This window comes from Giraffa tippelskirchi, chromosome 10 (assembly GCF_054371585.1).
Source record: "Giraffa tippelskirchi isolate mGirTip1 chromosome 10, T2T-mGirTip1v1.2.pri, whole genome shotgun sequence".
Taxonomy (NCBI): domain Eukaryota; kingdom Metazoa; phylum Chordata; class Mammalia; order Artiodactyla; family Giraffidae; genus Giraffa; species Giraffa tippelskirchi.
In genome coordinates, this window is record NC_137284.1 from 141,537,529 (window position 1) to 141,561,766 (window position 24,238).

General features: G+C 39.5%; 1 protein-coding gene and 1 non-coding gene across 5 annotated transcripts in view; one reads left to right on the forward strand and one right to left on the reverse strand.

The window, feature by feature from the left end:
• Positions 1-24,238, forward strand: part of EXOC4 (exocyst complex component 4) — an 875,766-nt gene that overhangs the window by 793,002 nt on the left and 58,526 nt on the right. For all 4 annotated transcript variants that reach the window (XM_081532917.1, XM_081532918.1, XM_081532920.1 and 1 more), the window contains 2 exons: positions 12,613-12,754; positions 22,919-23,097. In XM_081532917.1, coding sequence (XP_081389043.1) covers positions 12,613-12,754; positions 22,919-23,097 — 321 coding nt within the window. The remainder of the gene's footprint in view (positions 1-12,612; positions 12,755-22,918; positions 23,098-24,238) is intronic.
• On the reverse strand, positions 2,193-2,264 carry TRNAC-ACA (transfer RNA cysteine (anticodon ACA)). The gene has a single exon. It is a non-coding gene; the product is annotated as a tRNA-Cys (tRNA).

Consider the following 24,238-nt stretch of genomic DNA (forward strand, 5'->3'; position numbering starts at 1 on the left):
ATGAGAATTTGAACTCAGGTCTGTCTGTCTCCAAAGGGTGCCATGCTGTTCACTGAACTTGATACTTGACAGCTGATTCCAAAAAGTGCATTATATGCTGGGTCTGCAAAGATAAAAGTGAGGTTGTACTTGCTGTCCATCAAAAGGTAATGATTATTTTTCAGCTTGGCCCAAATTTTTGAATGATGCAGCTGCCTGAACAGGAAACTCATGAAAAAAAAAAAAAAAAAAAGATGACAATAAAAAATTAAAAAGAAGAGAGACTCCATATGGGACTTTCCAGTTCTATCTTTATTTGTGGCACATTTTTTTGTTTGTTTTTTGGTTTTTTTGCTGTCATGTTGGGATCCAAGCTTTATTTCTCTCTGGTTCAGTTTCACCTATTGTAAATGGACCTAATGTTTCTAATTTAGCCAGTGAATAAGCCATCCCCTGAGGCTCTTTGGAAGATTTACAAAAGCAAAGCTGGAGGGATCCTGTTTGAACACATGGATAAACGTTATCTCTTTGCCATAAAATATTGTTGCCTCTATAATTCTGTTAAAACTTAAATCTATGGTGTGTTTTTCACCTACACTATCTGGTTAAGTAGTTACTAACATTTTAAAATGCTCTCTGATGCAGGGTTTTACAGGAACACAGAAGGCTTACAAAGTCCATGGAAATCTAACATAGCTCCACAATAGTGCCTTTTTCAACAGAAGGACAGGAGCTGTTCATTAACTCTTCTCCCTACTTTCTCTTTTGTATCTGGCAGGACCTGAATTGGCCAAACCACACTCCTTTTTAGTAGATGATTAGGTTTTTTACCAAGCCTGGGGGAGGATTATTTGGAATAAAAGAAAAGTCAATCTTAATGTTTCCCCCCCAGGACTGAAAGAGACTGAGGTCTGTTCTGTCACTGTCCCAATGTGTAAAGACCATGTTATGTGCTGTTTGTATTGCATGGACATAGGAGTCTAATGCTCCATGTAGTGAAGGACCAAGGCTTGCTCAGGCTTGTGACCGTCAAGCATTGTGTCATGAGAAACCGGATATGATTTTCCTGCTATGGAACCAGACGGTGTGTAGTGTAAACCATTGGCTCAGAATTGGCCTCTTCTCCCATGGTAGCCCAAGGAAACAGCTTTTTTTTTTTTTCTTGTACCTTGGTTCTTATTTTTGATTTGCTCTTCACAATGGGTCTCACACCAGTCTCCTTTCTTTTCCCTATATAGGTCAGTATTTGGCCATAATTTTGCAATTTCAAACACTCAGGTTTTCCAGAGCTTCAATTTCTTACCCTGAAAAAGAATAACGTCACAGGCCAATGAACTATTTGGAAGACATTAGGATAATGTCATTGTGAAGATGTTAATATAATGGGAAAAAAAAGTTTATGAAATTCTTTGATTGGTCCTTCACTTGAGGATTAAATTCAATAGGCATTATTGCTGAGTGTAAAGAAGAGCTATAGTCTATGAGAGATGCCAGGAGAAATAAGTTATTGCCTCTGTTATAGATCTCACAATCCACCAGGTATTCTGTAGGCAAATACAGCACCAGATGGAAGTATTGAGACTAGAAGGAGGCCCTGAGTTGCTGGAGTTCAGAGGGTGATCCCTAGCTCTGCAGCAGGCCCTGTGTTAGGGACCTCCATTTAGTCCCCACAGCAACTCTCCAAGCTGAAGAGATGAGGAAAACAAGGTTTAGGGTTGTTGAGAGATGTCTTCTAGAGGTGATAAAAAAATGAAAGAATAAATTTTACTCCTTTTGGAAGCAGTGGAAAAGAGTTTGTTTTCATTGAGATGCAAATTACCCTTGAGCATCATCTTTCAAATTAAATGTGCGTTGTTGTTTTTTTTTTTCTGCGTTGTTTTTTTTTAATTGAAATATAGTCAGTTTACAATGTTGTGTTAGTTTCTGGTGTACAGCAGACTATTGCAGTCATACATACATACACGTGTGTGTGTATGTGTGTGAGTATATTCTTTTTCAGATTCTTTTCCATTATAGTTTATTATAAGGTATTGACTATAGTTCCCTGTGCTATACAACAGGACCTATTTACCTATTTTATATATAAGTGAAGTCGCTCAGTCGTGTCCGACTCTTTGCGACCCCATGGACTGAAGCCTACCACACTCCTCCGTCCATGGGATTTTCCAAGCAAGAGTACTGGAGTGGGTTGCCATTGCCTTCTCCAGAGCATCTTCCCGACCCAGGGATCGAACCTGGGTCTCCTGCATTGTAGGCAGGTGCTTTACCATCTGAGCCACCAGGGAAGTCTATTTTATATATAATAGTATGTATCTATTAATCCCAAACTCCTAATTTATCCCTCCCCCCATTTCCCCTCTGGTAACCATAAGTTTGTTTTCCATGTCTGTGAGTCTATTTCTGTTTTATAAATGAGTTCATTTGTATAATATTTTCAAATCCCACATATAGGTGATATCATATTTGTCTTTGTCTGACTCACTTCACTTAGTATGATAATCTCTAGGTCCATCCAAGTTGTTGCAAATGGCAAAAGTGCAAGTTCTTTATAAATTTTGGTCTTTGGGTTCTTTTGGTTTGGTTTTTGCCTGATAATAATACATTCCCAAATGAGTGTTAGTGAACATCTGGGACACTAGATTGGCAGTGAGTGGGACAGGCATATTTTTTCAGCCCTGAAGAGTTATTGTCTATAGTTAGGGGACTGTACGACATTTCAGAGGAGAGAGAGGAAAGTGAGAGGGAGAGATTCCAGAGAACACTAAGAATTTATATTGCCCATTGTCTTATGATTAATAGTGAGAAAAGATGTAACACATGATTATTAAATAAGAAACAGTACCACAACTGAAATTATTTGCAGGGCAGCAATGGAGACACGGACATAGAGAATAGACTTACTGACACAGGGGCAGAGGGAGGAATGAGAGGGGGAATGTATGGAGAGAGTAACATGGAAGCTTACATTACACTATGTAACATAGAGAGCCAATCGGCATTTGCTGTATGACTCAGGGAACCCAAACCAGGGCTTGTAACAACCTAGACGGGTCGGGTGAGGAGGGAGGTTCAAGAGGGAAGGGGACGTATGTATACTTGGGCTTCCCTGGTAGCTCAGTCAGTAAAGAAACTGCCCGCAGTGCAGGAGACCCGGCTTAATCCCTGGGTCAGGAAGATGCCCTGGAGAAGGAAATGGCAACCCACTCTAGTATTCTTGCCTGGAGAACTCTGGACAGAGGAGCCTGGCAGGCTACAGTCCATGGTGTCACAAGAGTCGGACACGACTTAGAGACTAAACCACCAACCACCACTACCATGGCTGACTCATGTTGATGTTTGGCAGAAACCAACACAATTCTGTAAAGCAATTATCCTTCAATTAAATAAATAAATTTTGAAAGAGGGAAAAAAAAAAAAAAAGCCAGTGCCACAGAAAACAAAGTAGGTCTCTGCCTCCTGTACTCACTGGAAGCATTCTTTTGACCATGAACATAGTATCAATTAGGAGGTTACACCCAGAAAAACAAATGTAAGTAAAACACCTTCCCCCCATCCTTCACTTCCCCCATTCTTAACTTCTTTTTCCTTCCTGATAATGAATTTTTTCACTTTTCCCTGTCCCAGTTTAAAAAAATCTCTTTTATTTGCCCTTCTTCCCCCAAAAGGGTAGACAAGAGAGAACTCCCTTCCAGAAGCAGCAGTGAAAAGGCTTAGCGTTCTTCTTGCATGGCTGTGAGATACAAAAGGATTCCTTGGTTGAGTGTGATGTCTCATAGAGCAGGCTGTATTTCCAGAGTGGGTTATACACATGTGTATACAGGTACACACAGGGTCTAATCTGACTAATGCACAGTATGTCCCCATACTTCACAATCATAATTTTTTTAGGTCAAGGAGCAGTTTGCATCAGCATATTTTGCTTTTGAGTGTCAATTGACTTTGCTAGTTTAAATCCAAAATTTCTAACGGTATCAGGGCTGAAAAGAGGTAGTTGTTGTTTGGGGACAGGAGAACCATTGCTTTTGAAATAGAAAGTAAAATGGAGAGAGCCTAGCAAACATGTTTCTTAGATAAAGCCCATTCTTACATCACAAAGAACTTAAAACTTGAATTGTTAGAGGATGGAGCAAAGTGACTATATGATTTGATAATAGGGGCTAAAGCTAGGACTATTGACAAAGAGAAGCTCAGTATTAAAATAGGTTTCTAGAAAGAGAAAGAATGTTCAGAAGCGTCACTATGAAATTTTAGCTTGGAGTAACTGACTTAGTTGAGGAAGGACATTTCTATGCTAAGAAAATTCAACATAGATGCTAATAGGACAGTAGACACTTTAGTATGTAAAGATCACCTGTCCATCCCAGAAGCCAGTAGGTTTCATAAATAGGGAAGTAATATATTTAAGAATACTTACAAAGTTCCTACTATGTACAGAGCACTGGGGTGGAGGAAGGTTAGCATGCATATGTTGCAAATAATTTAAGGGAATGAAAAGTAGGGATAGTGGTACAGAGGCATTAAGAAAGCTGAGGATAGAGCTCGCTGACATTAGAATTTCATCTTGGACCTGGGGTATTATAGTGTAGGACATTTTTAAATCCTACTCTAGCATTGGGCTTGACAATAGTATTAGTATATCCCACAGGTATTTAAGGAGAAAAAAATAGGTTAGGTGGTGGTCTCCTGTTGCAGCCCCTATTAACTCTGTAAGCCCCGGGAATTCTTAATGTCACAGGCTGATCAGTGTCCTTAATTTTATTTTTTTTACAATGTGTGCCAGATGACAGCATCTCAAAATTATTTACAAAATCTAATAATATATGGCACCAGGAGTTAGGAAGGTCCTGTTACAATTTTCTAAATAGGAAAACTGAAGATTGAAAATTAAGTAATTTTATTCCAGGTTCAAGCAGAGATCATTTTGTGGTATCTGTACAAATAGAAAGAGGGGTCAGAAATAACAGTTATGCCAAAATTTGATCTTCTAAACTGTTTTCCAGTGAGACATCTCATGAGATCATTCTTCATTGTTTTTTTCTCTCTTCTAAAAAGTTTGAATTCACAGTTAACCTTCTTTTTCCTGCTGTAACCATCTTCCCCTGTTCAATTTATCACTTTCATGACAGCTGATACTAGTCTAAGCTAATACGGCAACAATTTGAGATAATATTGCAGATGCACAAGGACATGCTCATATGAGTCAATTAAAGAAGTCACAGTAAGTTGCCATTGAAAGTGTAGCAGCTGCATCCTTGAAAACAGATGCTCTTCTGGGTCTGAATGAGTTCAATTTTGACTAATTTTAAGACCTAAACAGATTTCAGTCTGGTTAATATTAGGATGTGGAACCACTTGAGACATCCTAATGTCCTAGACTGATTGCTTCTCCATGACAGTATATGTCTTTCCTTGAGAGATGCTGAGTATTTGATATGCCAGGGATTGTATGTCCATAGAAACTAGAGACCCTCAAGTCTCGGCTGTAGGAAGGTGGACTCAAAATCAAGGTGACTTCTGAAGGCAGTGCAGTTTATATTTTTTTTAAGTGCTTTGACTGTAGGGATTGACCAAAATTGCTTTATACTATACATCTGCAAGATTCCTTGACAGCCCAGGAAACTAGCTATAATATATGACTTCCCTGTCTTTACTTTGTCCCATGGATACACTCAAGAAACTAAAGTGAAAGTTATAGTTGTAAATGCCAAGTCATTCCTTCTCCTGCCTGATCTTTATCAATCTGTTATTGAGTGAATTATTTGTCACGTTATATTGGTCAATTAAATCATTTGTTCTGTTTGAAAAATCAGGGACTGAGCTCCTGTAATGACTCCTATTATTCTGCTGGCCCTGAAAATAGGTGTGTGTGTGTGTGTGTGTAAGATCCCTTACTTGAAGGAGTTAATGATCTGGTAGGCATACGTACTGATAAACAGATGATAAACAGAATATGATAGCTAAAAGAACTGTGTGAAAAACACAATCAGAAGAACCAGTGACCCTGCCAGGAAGCATGAACAGTTCAGAAAGAGGAATAAGAGCCATCAAAGACATAGAATCATTAAACACCGTGATATGTTTAGGGAATTTACTTTAAAAGGGTAACAAGTCAAAGGGCCAGAGCTGGGGAAGGGAAAAGTTGGAGAGAAAGGAGAAAGTGGTGAAACATGGAGAAAAACTGAAGTGTTGGGCAGAAAGCAAAAATCTTGGAAAGCCTTTCTAAGGAGCTTCATCATATAAGCAATGAGAAACATTGATGTTTTTATAAGTAATTCTTAATAACATAGTCAAATTTTGTATCTTACTCTAACTCCATTGATCTAACTTGTATTTAATTAGTTAAATATGGAGTATTGAAGTAAAGTAGAGCCAGGCATGAGGCAAAGACATCAGTCAGGAGACTGTTACAGTAATCCATGCAAGAAATGAGGGCTCCGCCAAGAAAGTGAGCAGATATATTAAAAAAAAAAAAAAGACAATAGATTAAGGAAACATTTAGGAAATAAAGTTGGCAGAAATTAATCTTTGCTGAGGAGAGTGAGAGAAAGGAAAGGAGACATTCAAAGATTACTCTCATGTTTGCAGCTGAGAGTCCTAGATTTATATGCCACTCGTAGAAAAGGATCTCAGGATAAAGAGCAGGTGTTGAAGAGTTTAGTTTGAGCATACTGCATTTGAGAGGCTTATGGGACCTTCAGGAAAGATAGCTTGTTAACAGTTGATCAAATAAAGTTTAGGACTCAGCAGTTCCTAGATCTTCCAGACGCAGGGATCAACTCCGCGTCTCTTAACATCTCCTACATTGGCAGATGGGTTCTTTACCACTAGCACCATGTTGGAAACCCTAGATAATAGCAAAAACCATGAAAATTGATGCGCTCACTCAAAGAGAACCATATAGAATGACAAGCAAAGGAGACTGATAGAGAAGAAAATCCCTGGGAACCCCAGCATTTATGGGTGTGCTAAAGAGGATCCCATGAAGGAAAGTATGAAAGTAATGGCAGAGAGGTGAAAGGACAGCCAGAGAATTTTGGTGCCATCAAAGCCAAAAGAAAACAGAATTTCAAGAAGGAAGTGGCCAGTCCTATGGAATGTAGCAGAGAACTTTTCTGTGGGTAGCACTAAATAGCACCTAGTGGATTTGGCAATTAGGATACCACAGGCAACTATTATCAGAATAATTGCCTAATAAAGATGTGAGAGCAGAAGTCAGATTATGGCACATGGAAGAGTTAATAGAAGACAAGACTATGGAGAAAGCAAATGCTGATAGTTCTTTTGAGATCTCAATAAGAATCTGAGATCCTCAAGAGAGGAGTTAACAGTAAGAAGGGCAAAAGGCCTGGGGAGAGCAGCGTGAATTTGGGAAAGTTGTTTAGAAAGGAAAAGGAGATGGCCAAGCACCCAGTGAAGGATTGACAGGTGATAATGAAGACTTTCAGGGGGTTAAAATCCAGAAAATTTTAGTGTCAGCCATCTGTACTTTGTTTAGTTTTCCTGTCAAAAAAAATGTGTCATAGAATTAGCCTAGAGTTAGTTAAGAATCAGTCTAGAGGGTCATTGGCCAGACAGTGGCATATGACCACCACCAGCCACAAGCAAGACTGAGAATGAAGACATTCAGCTCCTTAGAGTCTACTGTGGAATGAGCAAGAGAGAACTGGCAACATCTGTTCATTCACCTAGCAAGCAGTTTCTCTCCCAGAGACCAAGATTTAGCTTCCTCATATAAACCGATCAGTTTAGTACAGAAGGTCACAGTCATGTAGCCACAAATGCTCAGGAATCTCAAAGATGCCTGCTTTTATGCAATGGTTGTAAGAGGAGCAAGGATATTTTGAACGATTTGATGTATTAGAAAAACAGCTCGAAGTGCGTATCTTAATAACATTGTCGTTCAGTTGCTCAGTCCTGTCCTACATTTTGCAACCCCATGGACTGCAGCATGCCAGGCTTCCCTGTCCTTCACCATCTCCTGGAGCTTGCTCAAACTCATGTCCATTGAGTCAGTGATGCCATCCAACTATTTGGTCCTCTGTCATCCCCTTCTCCTGCCTTCAGTCTTTCCCAGCATCAGGGTCTTTTCCAGTGAGTCAGCTCTTCACATCAAGTGGCCAAAGTATTGGAGCTTAGGCCTCAGCATGTCAGTCCGTCCACTGAATATTCAGGATTGATTTCCTTTAGGATTGACTGATTTGATCTCCTTGCAGTTCAAGAGACTCTCAAGAGTCTTCTCCAACACCACAATTCAAAAGCATCTATTCTTCGACACTCAGCCTTCTTTATGGTCCACCTCTCACATCTATACATGACTACTGGAAAAACCATAGTTTTGACTAGACGGACCTTTGTCAGTAAGGTAATGTCTCTGCTTTTTATTATGCTGTCTAGGCTAGTCATAGCTTTTCTTCCAAGAAGTAAGCATCTTTTAATTTCATGACTGCAGTCACCATCTGCAGTGATTTTAGAGACCAAGCAAATAAAGTCTCTCACTGTTTCCATTGTTTTCCCCATCTATTTGCCATGAAGTGATGGGACCAGATGCCATGATCTTAGTTTTCTGAACGTTGAGTTTTCAGCCAGCTTTTTCACTGTCCTCTTTCACCTTCATCAACAGGCTCTTGAGTTCCTCTTCATTTTCTGCCATAAGGGTGGTGTCATCTGCATATCTGAGGTTATTGATATTTCTCCTGACAATCTTAATTCCAGCTTGTGCTTCCTCCAGCCCAGCGTTTCTCATGATGTACTCTGCATATAAGTTAAATAAACAGGGTGACAATATACAGCCTTGATGTACTCCTTTTCCAGTTTGGAACCAGTCCATTGTTCTGTGTGTGGTTCTAACTGTTGCTTCTTGATCTGCATACAGGTTTCTTAAGAGGCAGGTCAAGTAGTCTGGTATTCCCGTCTCTTTTAGAATTTTCCAGTTTGTTGTGAACCACACAGTGAAAGACTTGAGCGCAGTCAATGAAGCAAAAGTAGATGTTTTTCTGGAATTCTCTTGCTTTTTCAGTGATCCAGTCGATGTTGGAAATTTGATCTCCGATTCCCCTGCCTTTTCTAAATCCGGCTTGTATATCTGCAAGTTCTTGGTTCATGTGCTGTTTTAGCCTAGCTTGGAGGATTTTGAGCATTTCTTTGCTGGCATGTGAAGTGAGTGCAATTGTGTGGTAGGTAGTTTGAACATTCTTTGGCATTGCCATTCTTTGGGATTAGAATGAAAACTGACCTTTTTCAGTCCTGTGGCCACTGCTGTGTTTTCCACATTTCCTGGCATATTTACTGCAGTACTTTAACAGCATCATCTTTTAGGATACTTAATAAAATAATCAAGTATGGATATTGTTGAAGGCCAATAAATGTGGACTCTGTCAATGTGAAAAGTAATCCTCGACATAAATATACAGACATGAGCCTCCAAAGGTGTACATGCGTGTGTGTGTGTGTGTGTGTGCGCGCGCGCGTGCGCATGTCAAGTAATCTCTGCTCTTGACTGTAATCTCCCAAGGAGGTTCTGTCAGCATTGTTTTTTTTGGTAGATTTCCATTTGACATTTAAGAGGTAGTTAATTGTTCTGTGTTTTCTTTGCCATCCTCAGCATTTCTTTGCTCAATATATTCCTTCTTGTTAAGAAAACTTCATATGTTTGAGTGAGCTGAATTCTCAAACCAGCTTTTCAGTGGAGCCCTGGGCATCATTTTTCATGTTGCTGTACTAAAATGTTATTTTTGCTGTAGGTTACAGTTTAGCAAAATATAAAGTGTGCTGCTGTTATAAACTACTTCTACCTCATTCATTGCAAGTTTTACCAAGACTGCTTATCTGGCTGTTAACTTACTCTACTTGGATTTTTTTTTTTTACATTTCTAGAGTTTGAAAGTAGTCAACTGCTACATATGATGAAATTACATATTTCTGTAAGAAGGGAGATTTTTTAACTTGGTGAAATTTGTCCAAAATGCCTTTTATAGGTTGGGTGATTAGTGTAGCCTTGGACCTTAGACCTTAAACAGGGATCCCTAGGTGGCGCAGTTGGTAAAGTATCTACCTGCCAGTGCAGGAGACATAAGAGATGCAGGTTCGATCCCTGGGTCGAGAAGATCCCCTGAAGTAGGAAATGGCAACGCACTCGAGTATTTTTGCCTGAAAAATCCCATGGACGGCAGAGCCTGGTGGGCTATAATCCATGGAGTTGTAGCATCGGATACGGCTGAGCGCACACACGTGTGTATGTTTAGACTATGAGCCCAATTTCCTTAGGGTCTGATTTCCTCCTCTTTTTTTTTTTTTTTTATTGATATCTGCTTTGCTCTTCCTGGCACAGTGTCACATAACAGAGGGATTTAAGGGTTCTAAAGCCCTAATTGCCTTGAAATATTAGAACACTGTTGCTTATAGTTGCTTTCAGCCAGTCTACCAAAAGAAAACATTATGAAGGCAGTGATCTCACCTTGTATCAAACAACTTGAAAAACGATAGCATTAGAGAGGAAAAGCAGTGTCTACTTCCAGTCCTGCAGACCAAGTCAGTGAACATCTCAGATAATGCCAAGGCTGGTGATAATTTTAAATCTCCATCACTGTATTTCCTTCCTCCTTACACATCCATTCCCTTAAACAAAATTCTTTTCTTGTGTGTTTTCCATATTTTAATTTATTGAAGTCTGCTTCCACAGAGGAGAACTTAGCCTTCTAAGTCTTGACTGTCTCTCTGGGCTCATCTCCACGCTTGGCTGAGTCTAGGAACAGATGCAGCACTGAAAGCACACAACTGCAGGTATGCAGGTGTTGACCGCCGGCTCGGTAAGGCAGCCACCTTCCGAATTAGTCAGCAGTGCCTCGCCAAATCCCATGTCCCCGAAGGCCAGGGAGCTCTTCTTCCAAACATTTCATCCTCTGAGGAAGAGAATTTTCACATGGAAAAGTAGAAGATACTGATCAATGGAAATTGAACCTCCAGGTGGATGGTTTTATCTTTTAAGTACCTTGTTGCTATAATTAAGCTTAGAACTCTTAGTCTGGGGAAATCACATGCTACAGAATAATTCTTAATATTAATATTGCTTGTGTTTATTATTTATATTAATATTGAGTGAGTTTTCTGTGCTATTGTCCTGAGTATCAATATTTTATCTGCATTAACCCATTCAATACTCCCAACAACTAAACTATTCAAAGTTCCCAACAACATTCTATAGGTACAGATCCCCCTTTTACAGAAGAAACTGAGGCGGACAGAATTTAAGTCATTAGCTCTTGGTCACAGTAAGTAACGGCAACTGGACTCACAGCCAGCTTTTGAGGCTCTAGAGAACTCAAAGAACTTTTGAATGAAATTGCCAAATTATTGTTGGTGATGTTTGAGAAACTGTGGGGAACTGTTTACACAACAGAAGTCTAGACATAAGGAAATACAGTTCACATTTTTGTTTAGTATTTTGGTGATGAAAAATGCCAAATGCTATTAAATGTTTTATCAGTTACTTGGTAGAGAGAGAGAAGTTAGGTTTATCAAATTTTCCAAAAAGACCTTTTTATGAATTTTAGCTGATTATAAGTAAGCTCGATATGAGTTAAAGGAAAATGCAGCACACTACTCCATGCCCCCCACCCTAGGAGACTTTAGGCTTCACACAAGAAGCGTGGCTTCTAGAACTTGAGAGCTGATCATTCTCTCTAGACAGGTCAGACCACTCTGTAGTATTTATTATGTTTGGTTCTGAGTCCCACATTTCAAGGGAAATAGACAATTGGAATGTTTTTGTTGGTGAACTATGAAAATTATAAAATGGCTCAGTTGTATTATTTGAAGAATAGTTGAAAATCTGGGAATATTTAGCCCAAAAAAGAGAAGAGCTCAAGGAAGACAAAAGAGAGATTTTTAGTATTTGAAATACTGACACATGTAAGAATGATTGTTAAGTTGGTAGAACCAGGACCAATGATTAGAAGTCAATGACAACAGATACAGATTGACATAAGATGCTCATATCTTTCTTAGATGGAATAGGCTGTCACAAAAGTTATTGAGTTTCCTTTCACAAAGGGCTTCCCAGGTGGCACAGGGGTAAAGAATCTGTCTGCCAGTGCAGAAGATTCAGAGCATCTTGATCCCTAAGTTTGATCCCTGGATTGGGAAATGGAAATGGAAACCCACTGCAGTATTCTCTCCTGAAAAATTCCACGGACAGAGGAGCCCAGCAGGCTACAGTCCAAGAGAGTTGAACACAACTGAACACACACACCTAGCCTAGCTAGCCTTCCTGTCACAAACATTTGTATGCAACCAAATGCTCCTGGGTGTGCAACTAGGAGCTAAACAGCCACTTGAAGATGTACGGAGAACACAAGCATAGACCACATGGTTGGGCCAGATGACTAAATTCACTTCCAAATCTGAGTTTCTGTTTCTATCATTCTGTGAATTGATGCAAGACAATCCGCTGGGCTTCTATGTTTAATCAAGTACAGAAATAGTCTATCATGTCTCGAATGTCTGATGCTGCCAACACTAGCATTAGCCAAATTGATAAAAACAACATGATGAACAACAAAATCATATGTCATTTCAAAATATCTCTGTAGGCGTCTAATGAAATGACGGGTGTTTTGTCCTCACCTCTTTTTGCAGATCTGTCTCCTGCTCAAGACAACCATGTGAACGTGGATCTCCCTCCAGTGTCAGAGCAGATCATGCAGACTCTGAGCGAACTTGCCAAGTCTTTCCAGGATATGGCTGACCGCTGCTTGCTGGTCCTACACCTGGAAGTCAGGTATGACTTCTTCAAGTATAAGACTTTGTGGTTTAAATGCACTGTGGGTCATAAATCACTCACTTCTTTCCATGGAGTGTCACCATCCATGTTGGTTCTTATTATTGATGTTGTTCTTCTTTGATACTGAAAGTGATTTTTAGTGTTATTCAGTCACTGTTAGTTTTTAAGCACATGGTGTATTGTGAATATGGTGGTTTGGAGTTTGCATGGCCTATGACATCAGAAATGGTCTGGATCAGAATATCTATGTGGGTTGGCTAGGCCATCTTAAGTAACTTAATTAACTTGACTAACTCAGTTTCCTCCTCTTAAAAATAGAGACAATAATTTTTAACTTAGAGACTTTTTAAATGAAATAGTAAGTGCAATGCCTGCCATAGAGTAAGTGCTTACTATGTGGTGGCTTTTCAACTATGGTAACTTTATTGCCATTGATATTTTTATTACAGTACTCTGTTAATCAAGAAAGGAGTGTACAGATGCAAGAACTGTGACCCCTTCCTTTAAGAACTTAAATCTCAATTGAAGGAATTAAGTTCAATTGTAATTCAAGAAAATAGTTTCTAAGATGTGATATGGCTGGGCTCTTGTTTCTTCCCCTGAAGTGTAGAATATTATGATTAGTTTATTATCTATTATCTGTCTAGACTCTGTTATCACACCTATGGAAATGGTAGGAAGAAAAAACTAGGAAGTCTCCAATCGTGTATTTATTCATTCAATAAATATTTATTGAGTGTTCTAAGAATTGGGTAACAGCAATGAAAACAACACTCAAGGTCTCTGCTCTCATAGAACTACATTCTTATTGGGCAAACAGCCAATGAATAAATAAAAGGAAAATTTCGGATTAGTGTAACTAAAAAAAACAAAAACAATAGCAGAATGGAATTAAATGGTGCTATCAAATAGAAATATAAAGTGAGCTATACATGTGAACCACATAAATAATTTAAATATTCTAATAGTTACCTTTAAAAAGGAACACATGATCTTAATGTATCATATTTTATCCAACCCAATATATCCAAAATATTATCATTTTAATGTGGAATTCACATAAAAATTATTAATGAGATAGTTTACATTTTTTGTCCTACGCCTTTAAAATCTATGACATCTTATGGCACATCAAAATTTGGACTAGTCTTATTTCAACTGCACAGTAGCCACGTGTAGCTAGCATTATCATACTGGACAGTGCAGAGAATGGCTGAGGTTGACTAGAGAAGGGAGTTAGGTAATTTTATGTCTTGGATAAAGTGGTCAGGGAAATTGTAACAAGGTACCAAGAAGGAGTCATCTATACAAAGACTTTATGGAAAAGTGTTTCAGGCAGAGAGAGGGGCACTCACAAGATCCTGAGGTGGCAGCTTTGAAGAACAGAGAAGACCCCAGTCCTGGTTACATGACTGTAACCCAGTGAACAAGAGGATGAGGAGTGGAAGGAAAGGTAAAGAAGTGGGCTGATGTCTGATCATGTGGGGTCATGGAGCCCAACTCATTATAGAGTCTTAGAGACCAAGCAAAGAGTTGAGATTTTATTCTAAGTGCATCAGGAAGTTATAGGAGAGTTTTAAGCAAGGGAGAGATACTCATTCATTCACTCATTCACATTTTTAGATCATTCTGGCTATTGTATGCTACTCTGCTCTGCTAAGTCGCTTCAGTCGTGTCCGACTCTATGCGACCCCATAGACGGCAGCCCACCAGGCTCCACCGTCCCTGGGGTTCTCTAGGCAAGAATACTGGAGTGGGTTGCCATTGCCTTCTCCAGTGCAAGAAAGGGAAAAGTGAAAGTGAAGTCGCTCAGTCGTGTCCAACTCTTAGCGACCCCACAGACTGCAGCCTACCAGGCTCCTCCGTCCATGGGATTTTCCAGGCAAGAGTACTGGAGTGGGGTGCCATTGCCTTCTCCGGGCTATTGTATGGGGGAAAAAATGCATGGAGAAATATGAGTGCAAGCAGAGGGACTAGTTGAGACCAGATATGAGCACCAGAGTGACAGAGGTGAAGGCGTGGAAAATGTTGAAATTGGGACATATCCTCGAGGCAAAGCTGATAACATTTATTGATAGATTGGATTGGGCGTAGAACTTGTGGCAGTTGAGAGAAAGAAAGGACTCCAGGAAAACCATCAGCTTTGGGGCCAGAGCAATTATGTGGAGGCCAAGGCTATGGAGTGAGGTGACAAAGGCTGAGGGATGAGAAACACTGGCGGGGGAGGTGGAAATCAAGAATTCCATTTCCTTGACATCTAGTTTGAGATGCTAAGTAGACATCTAGGTACCAATGTCAAATAGACAGCTGGATATATGCTTTCAAAATACCAGGATCAGAAAGTGCATAGTAATATATTTTCTCCTGTATTACCATGAGACGTTATTAAAGTTGATAGAGTATTGTCTTTTTGTTTGGAGTCTTTAGTAGACTTGAGTTTTAAAAATGTAAATAGGATTTTGGTTTGTATCTTTGGGCTCCAGTTAGAACTTGGCTATCTTGTAGATGTGCTCAGGCAAAGCTTAACTGATAATGTATTGTTGATGTCACTTCTTTTGTATGCTACTTAACTTTTTTCATTCTTCAGTATCTTGTCCAGTAAGTTACTTGCTTATTGCTTGTGAAGACCTTTGAGTAGGGTAAGAGAAGTAGCATTGTCGATTTGGAGTCTGTTTACTCAGAATTATTTCTATTCTTATGTCTTACATTCAGTTGTTTAGCATTAAAGACTGTTCTTCTATGCTTTCTGATTTTGTGATAATTTTTAGATTTGTTTTCTGTTTATTTACTAACTGACAGTGAAATAAATCAGATATTTTCTGTGAATAGATAAATGCAATTGATGAGGGGAAGAAAAAAAACAGTAACATTGTTTATTACCTGGGTTGTGCAGAAAACCATCAAATTAATTACTAACACAGCTCCTAGAATTTATGCTATTGATTACGTGGGTACACAATGTGTTCATTTGGGATTATCAGCTTATAGTGTAGTTAATTTCAATTGTGATATTTTCAAGGCATTTGAGCAAGATCATTTCAATCCTTAACCTCTAACGTGCTTTTTAAAATTTTTGTACATCTTCGCAATAGTATTTTTAATAATGTTAAGCATATTTTAGTCATTATTTAATAATTAACTTTACAAGAAACCATTCAATGCTGTAACATCTATTGCCATATCTCCTTCCTCATTAATTTAAAAATAGAAAAAGATCATTTTAAGAATAAATTACAAAAAAAGACTGAGTTTTAGAGTCCTGGATGCAGAATTATCTTTCCTTGACTATAACTGAAAACACTAAATATGTTTGTTTTTTCCAAATTAAATTTTCTTATGTCTTCTTTTAACATGGTTTCAACGTTCAGGTCGCTTTCCTGTGAATGTGCTCCAGATTGTCTTTGTGCCTTCTTAAGTATGGAACAAAAAACTAGACAGAACACTCCATGTATGGCTCTGATAGTGAATGCTGACATACTTTATTCATTCCTTGTCACAGTAACAAGATTTTGTTTGTACAGTTAATGATAGTGGATCACAATAAACTGTGGAAAATTCTGAAAGAGATGGGAGTACCAGACCATCTGACCTGTCTCTTGAGAAACCTGTATGCAGGTCAGGAAGCAACAGTTAGAACTGGACATGGAACAACAGACTGGTTCCAAATAGGAAAAGGAGTACATCAAGGCTGTATATTGTCACCCTGCTTATTTAACTTCTATGCAGAGTACATCATGAGAAACGCTGGGCTGGAAGAAACACAAGCTGGAATCAAGATTGCCGGTAGAAATATCAATAATCTCAGATATGCAGGTGACACCACCCTTATGGCAGAAAGTGAAGAAAACTAAAGAGCCTCTTGATGAAGGTGAAAGAGGAGAGTGGAAAAGTTGGCTTAAAGCTCAACATTCAGAAAACTAAGATCATGGCATCTGGTCCTGTCACGTCATGGGAAATAGATGGGGAAACAGTGGAAACAGTGTCAGACTTTATTTTTTTGTGTTCCAAAATCACTGCAGATGGTGATTGTAGCCATGAAATTAAAAGACGCTTACTCCTTGGAAGGAAGGTTATGACCAACCTAGATAGCATATTTAAAAGCAGAGACATTACTTTGCCAACAAAGGTCCGTCTAGTCAAGACTATGGTTTTTCCAGTGGTCATGTATGGATGTGAGAGTTGGACGGTGAAGAAAGCTGAGCGCCGAAGAATTGATGCTTTCGAACTGTGGTGTTGGAGAAGACTCTTGAGAGTCCCTTGGACTGCAAGGAGATCCAACCAGTCTATCCTAAAGGAGATCAGTCCTGGGTGTTCATTGGAAGGACTGATGTTGAAGCTGAAACTCCAATCCTTTGGCCACCTCATGCAAAAAGTTGACTCATTGGAAAAGACCCTAATGCTAGGAATGATTGGGGGCAAGAGGAGAAGGGGACGACAGAGGATGAAATGGTTGGATGGCATCACTGACTCGATAGACACGGATTTGGGTAGACTCCGGGAGTTGGTGATGGACAGGAAGGCCTGGCATGCTGCGATTCATGGGGTCACAAAGAGTTGGACACGACTGAGTGACTGAACTGAACAGTTAATGATAGAAAATGAATAAGGGTAATCTCAAGTAAATTGTTACTGTAGTCATCCATTGCTACAATAGAGGGGATGACTAAGGGCTCTGGGTACCCACAGTGGGTGACTGTGGAAGAAACTTTTAGCACCTGGGAGGCAGGAATCAGGTGTGCGTCATTCATTGCCCTGGCTCTAGAACCTGTAACGGTCCTGTTGTATAAATGTTCAGTAAAAACTTAAGTGACTCTGGAGATTTAGCTGGTTTAAAATCAAACCCAGAAAAAATAAGTGCAGGTTCCCCAAACAAAACATGCCACTCATCACAGACAGTGAATTGGTTTGGGAGTCATAGTCCACCATATGGATTGGGTTGGTGATAAAGTTTGTTTAGGTTTTTCTATAAGCTGTTATGGAAAAACCCAAACGAACTTTTTGGCCAACCCTATACTCAGGAGATACAAAGACTGCATGGCCTGACATCATCCTTGTCACCATAATCAGCTAAGGTTAGTTTTGTTCCCATCCTATTGTAAAGGAGAATCATAGCTTAGGACCTGTGGTCCTGGAACTGGTACAATGAAGAAGTGGCTGGTTTGGCACTCTCTGGCACTTTTACCCAAGAAGCCAAAACAGACAGAAAAAAGGTTGGGGGGTGGTGGGCAATTAATGGCGAAAGCTAGCAAGAAGTCTAGAACAACTTCAAATACCAAAAATTTTCTTATTCCCCCAAATATTTTTATATCCATAGCCCATCTTTTTCTTGAACATTGTTAAAGTTCAAACCAAAAAGTGCTCCCAAAGCCAGTAGATTCTGTTTTGAAAGACATGTGACATTTTACCTGTCTCCCTGTAGGTCACATTTAACCAGTAAGCAGTGCTTTTTTATACAGTTTGAAGCATAAAGCATGTGACAACCCCAAGAGATGAAAGACATGGTGAGATCATTAAAAATGGTTGAGGTTTTTTGGTTTTTGGTTTTTTTCCCCATTTGAACTTTAGAAGAGGAAAATTAAGTTGCCATTTCAGTCAGAGATGCTAAGAATGTCACCTTTATCAGCTGATTTCTCTCACCATCAGGAGGGTTCTAAGTGGGTTCAGCAGTAACTGCCTGTCGCTGTTGGGATCCTAAGTGTGCACTTTCTGAAAACCAATCATCCTGCTGTGTAATCAGCAAGATTTGCAGAAAAAATATTAATGCCAAAGTCATGTTAAGGTCAGCAACAACATGCCAGAATTCCAAAGGAAAAAAACCCACTTTTTCTGAACTTGATATTTGCCAATGACTCTTTTAAATTCTTTTTCATCTCTGATCATTTGGGGAGAGGAAGATAATGCCTTAAAATAGTTATTCTCTCTCCTCTCTGCCATTCACTTCAGTATCTCATGAAAGTGTTAGTCGCTCAGTCGTGTCTGACTCTTTGCAACCGCATGGACTGTAGCCCACCAGGCTCCTCTGTCCACGGGCTCTTCCAGGCCAGAATACTGGAATGGGTCACCATGCCCTTCCCAAAGGGATCTTTCCGACCAAGGAATTGAACCCAAGTTTCTCCTGCATTGTAGGCAGGTTCTTTACTGTCTGAGCCACCAGGGAAGTCCAGTATCTCATAAACACCTCCAATTCATAGTAATTTCCTAAGCAGTCTCTACTTCTAGTTTCTATCATTCTCTACCATTAATTTATTCTTTATACTGTGCCGAATCATCTTGTCAAAACTCATATCTGATTATATTGTTTCACCTCTTAAAATCCTGTTTAGATGACCTCAATCCTTTGACGACCTGGTCCCTGACCATCTCCCCAAGCTCACCTCATGCCTCTGTCATGTGATCTCTATGTACTGAAAGGAACTCCTGGTCAGTCCTTAAAACTGTCCTCTGTTCACACCCTCATGCCGTTGCACATGGTCTTCCCACTGTCTGAGGCGTGCATGTGCTCTCAGTCACTCAGTTGTGTCCACCTCTTTTCAACCCCATGGACCATAGCCTGCCAGTCTCCTCTGTCCGTGGGGTTTTCCCAACAAGAATACTGGAGTGGGTTGCCATTTCCTTCTCCGGGAGATCTTGTCAACCCGGGGATGGACTCCAGGTCTCCTGCATTGGCAAGTGGATTCTTTACCACTGAGAGACCTGAGAAGCCTCATTGTCTGAGGTGGTAATGTCTGTAGTTTACTGTAAAAGTATTTTAGTGTTGATGACTTGATTTTATTTTCAACTAAGAGTTACTTAGTTTAAATTTCAACTGTGAAATAGCAGTCAATTTCCCTAGGCATGAATCCCACTCCAGGGTTGGTCGATTTTCATTTTATCAAAAATGTCTCATTCTGGAAGGACTGTAACTGGTACAGTTACTGGTATCCTAATCAAAACCATACACTTCAATAATTAGCATATGAATGTCAGAATGAGTTTTTACTGGCGAAATTAATCTTTAGTTTTTAGTAACTGTTAAAGTGATCACCTATCATAAAAACACACTGATAGTCAAGATATTTGGATTTCCTTAAATGAACAGATTATAAAAATATAGCACATCCTATGCAAAACTTACTTTAAAATGGATCATACATCTAAGTATAAAACTTCAAACTGTAAAAATCGTAGAAGAAAATATAGGAAGAAATCTTTATAACTTTGATTGGGCAAAGTTTTCTTAAAGCTAACCCCTAGAATACCATCCATAAAGGAAAAAAATGATTAAACTGAACTTTATCAAAATTTAAAACTGTTCTTTGAAAGACATTGTTAAGATGAAAAGACAAGCCAAAGCTTGGGAAGAAATATTTACAAAATGCATGTCTGATAATTTACTACCCTGGTGGCTCAGATGGTAAAAAAAATCTGCCTGCAATGCAGGAGACCCAGGTTCGATCCCTGGGTCTGGAGAAGGGAATGGCAACCCACTCCAGTATTCTTGCCTATGGACAGAGGAGCTCTGGACAGAGCTCCTCTATGGACAGAGGAGCCTGGTGGGCTACAGTTCATGGGGTCACAAAGAGTCGTACACAGCTGAGTGACTAACACTTTCTTTTCAGCCTATATAAAAAACCCTCAATACTTAATAATAAGAAAATAAACAGCTCAACAAAAAAATTAGGCAAATGATATGAATACAAAGATGTATGGATGGCAAATAAACATATGAAAATGTGTCCAACATCATTAGTCACTAGTAAAATGCAAATTAAAGCCCCAGTGAGACACCACTGTACATCTATTAAAATGACTAAAAAAAAATTATTTTTAAACTGACTACACTTGAGGGCAGTATCCTAGAAGAAATAAGCTAGACAAGAAAGATAACTACTGCATGGCATCACTTGTATGTCAAACCTTTTTTTAGGAAATCACAGAAACAGAATAGAAAAGTGGTGGCTAGAGGATAAGAGAAATAGGAAGTGGTTGGTAAACGGCTACAAATTTCAGCTGTAAGATAAATAAGGTCTGAGGATCTAATGTAAACCAGGATGACTGTACTTGATAACACTGTACTGTATAATTGAAATTTGCTGACAGAGTAGTACATAAGTGTTCTCATTTTTTAAAAAAAGAAAGGATAAATATGTGACGTGATAGATGTATTAATTATCTCGATGAAGGGAATCCTTTCACAGTGTATACATATATCAAGTTGCCATGATGTACACTAGCTATCTTATAATAATTTAATGCCAATTATACCTCCACAAAGCTTAAGTTTTTATTAAAAAAAAAGCTAACAACAGAAAGTGCTGGTGAGAATGCAGAGCAACTAGAACTCTTTTACATTGCTAGTAGGAAAGCAAAATGGCACAGCTCCTTTGGAAAACAATTTGGTGGCTTACAAAATTAAGTGTACACTTACCATATGACCCAGCAATCCCACTTCTAGATATTTACTCAAGAAAAAGGGAAAATTGTATTTACATAAAAACCTAGACTTGAAGCTGATTAATTCATAATCACTGCAAACAAGAAACCCTCCTGATGTCAGCTGGTGATGGTTAAATCGTGGCACATTCATAGGCAGGAGGCCACGCAGCAATAACAAGGAATGGACAGCAACATGGATAAATCGCAGATGTTTGAGGCAGACTGACAGACACTAAACCCCAAAGGCTACATGCTATATAATTGCATTTATGTGGCTTTCCAGAAGAGACAAAACTATGGGGGCAGAAAATAGATTTGTAGTTGCAAGAGCCTTGGGGTATAAGTAGGGGTTGACTTCAAGGTGGCACAATGGAGTTCTGGAAGTGTTCTATAATTTGATTATGGTGATACTTATCCAACTGGTTGCATTTATCAAAACTCATAAAACTGTACACTAGAAAGGTGAATTTACTGTTTGTAAACTGTCTGTCACCAAGACAATGATTAAGCCTGTGGTTGCATTATTAGGGATGATGTTCAAGGCTGTGGCCATTTGTTTAGGCATATTCTCGTTACCTGATGCCAGCTCTAAGCATAACAGAATCCCGACTCTGGATTATCATCCTGTCTACTTCCAGGGAACCTTTCCTGTCAAGATCAGACAGAGCACGTAAAATAATCAGTAAACTTACAGAACAAACCTGTTTGATCTATACCTGCCAGTGGATGGGGGAGGGGTGGGGTGGCTGTATGTTTGTTGTTAGTAAATACCTGTATGTGTGGTAGAACAATCTGACCTGAAATGTGCTTTCACTGCAGCTTAATAGAAAGGTTATGGAGTAGCCAATCCCTTCCCATCTCAGACTTCCTTGACAGTGATATCTCCCCAAAAGAACCTGAATTGCGTGTGATCAGACTGACTGATTTCAACATAGGAATGCGCTGTTTCCTCAAGCTCACTCAGATGTATCTTCTAAGCCAAGTATCACCTTCTGTCCTGAACCTTTCCTAATATCTTCTGCATACTCCCATGACATTCTGGGTACACGTGCTTCTGAGTGAAAAACCATCCTCTTTAAGTTGTTTTTTCTTGGTCGTCCCCATTAAGCCATAGCATCTTAAATGGCACAATCTGCGTCTTATATTTTCACACCTTCTAACATTCACACACGTTCAGTAAGCATTTTGCTTAAGTAATAGAGTAACAATAATAAATATGATAATAGTGCTGCACCCTGTGCCTTTCTGTGTAGTAGTTCCTCAGAGCACCCTATGAGGTATGTGTTGTTATCATCCCCATTTCACAGATAAGATAACTGAGGTGTGGAGAGATTAAAAAGTAACTTGCCTAAAGTTACACAGCTAGCAAATGGCAATGGAAACCAAAGTCTCAGAGATCTGTGACCTCTGCCTCTCATTTTCACTGCAACAGTAGCCCTTGAAAGAGATAATACTTTTCACTCTGTGCAAGCAATCTTGTCACCAGAAAGATTTTTTAGCTTATCTATTCATCACCCCCAATGTGTGGATTAAACAGGGGAGGATCACAGAAGCTGACTTGCTCAAGATCACTCAATTTTTCTACAAAATAGCTAAGATAACTTTCTGATGAATAGGGGGAGGGATACATAAAAATTTAAAGGGCCACTGCTGTCTTAAATATTTGGGTGCTCTGTCGCAAGAAGAGGATTATTTTCATCAGGAAGAATCATTACTAACTTCTTTCCCCAACTCTCTCTCTTCCAGAGTTCACTGTTTCCACTATCTCATCCCTCTTGCGAAGGAGGGGAACTATGCCATTGTCGCGAATGTGGAAAGTATGGATTATGACCCTCTGGTGGTGAAGCTCAACAAAGATATCAGCGCCATTGAAGAAGCCATGAGTGCCAGCCTCCAGCAGCACAAGTTCCAGTACATATTTGAAGGTCAGACCCTGCCTCTGTCCCTGAGAGTCTGGGAGGAAAGAAGGGTGAAGGTTTTCCTGATTTTCTCTATTACTAAAGCTTAAAACTTGTAGAAAAAGATTTTTGATTTTTTTTTTTTGTTTTTTGCTTTTTGGATTAAAGCAGCAATACCTAGCCTCTCTGTGTATGGCTAGGTAGGCAACAATATGGCTGCCATCTGCTCCTTCTTGACGAGGAGATTTAATCCAAGATGAGGCAGATGGCAGCCCGGCTGCCTCCTTGACACACCACTCATGAGAGCTGCCTAAGTGTGTGGAGTGGACCACAAATTAACTCAAGAGGAGCTCATAAAGAAAAAGAAACACACACAATAAGAAGAGAACCCTGAGAGATCCCCTCATTGGCTAAAATTATCACTGGAAGGGGAAGTTTTCTTTCCAAGAATGAATTCTTGCCTGAAGAGAAAACAGAAACCACTGATGAGCGCAGTTTTGAGAAGTCTACATCCATAAATGCCTTCAGAGTCAAGGAAGCAAGGAAGGGTGTGAACGACAGTACTAGCCAAAGGTGTTTGCCTTCAACATTAAAAAAAACGAGCGGCCAGCCAAATCATTTGCGTGATGAATTCCTCCAAAGGACCCTTTTTGAAGACTTTCAATTTTACCCCTTTTTTTCTTGTTTTGGTTGGTTTGTACATAGACCCCGGGGCCAAAAGTATCTATGGTGTCTCACAGAATTGAGCCAGTGTAACTTAAAACAAGTAAGAAGGTACTTAGTGCAAAGGATTGTGGCAGCCTGAAGATGGAAGGAGAGTGTCAATGCATGACCATGTCTTGCTTGATGAAATGATTCTGTTCTGGCAAATGCCCCCGCCCCCCAAAATCCTAATTTTCCCATTAAATTATGTCATAGTGATGAAGATGTGTTCTGAAAGGGAATATTCCTGAAAGACTTTAGCCAGAATGTATAAATGATACAAAAAAGGTTCGTCAGCCCTGTGGCTCTGTGTCCTGGGGACTGCAGTCATACTGTCTATCTTAACAGTATAGGACCCATCTAAGAATCACTCTCCTGACAACACAGAATTCCCTTCTGGCTTTGGACACTGGCTCTTCCAAGTCCCACATGTCACCATTCACATCCCAGAGTTTTCCTCTCATTT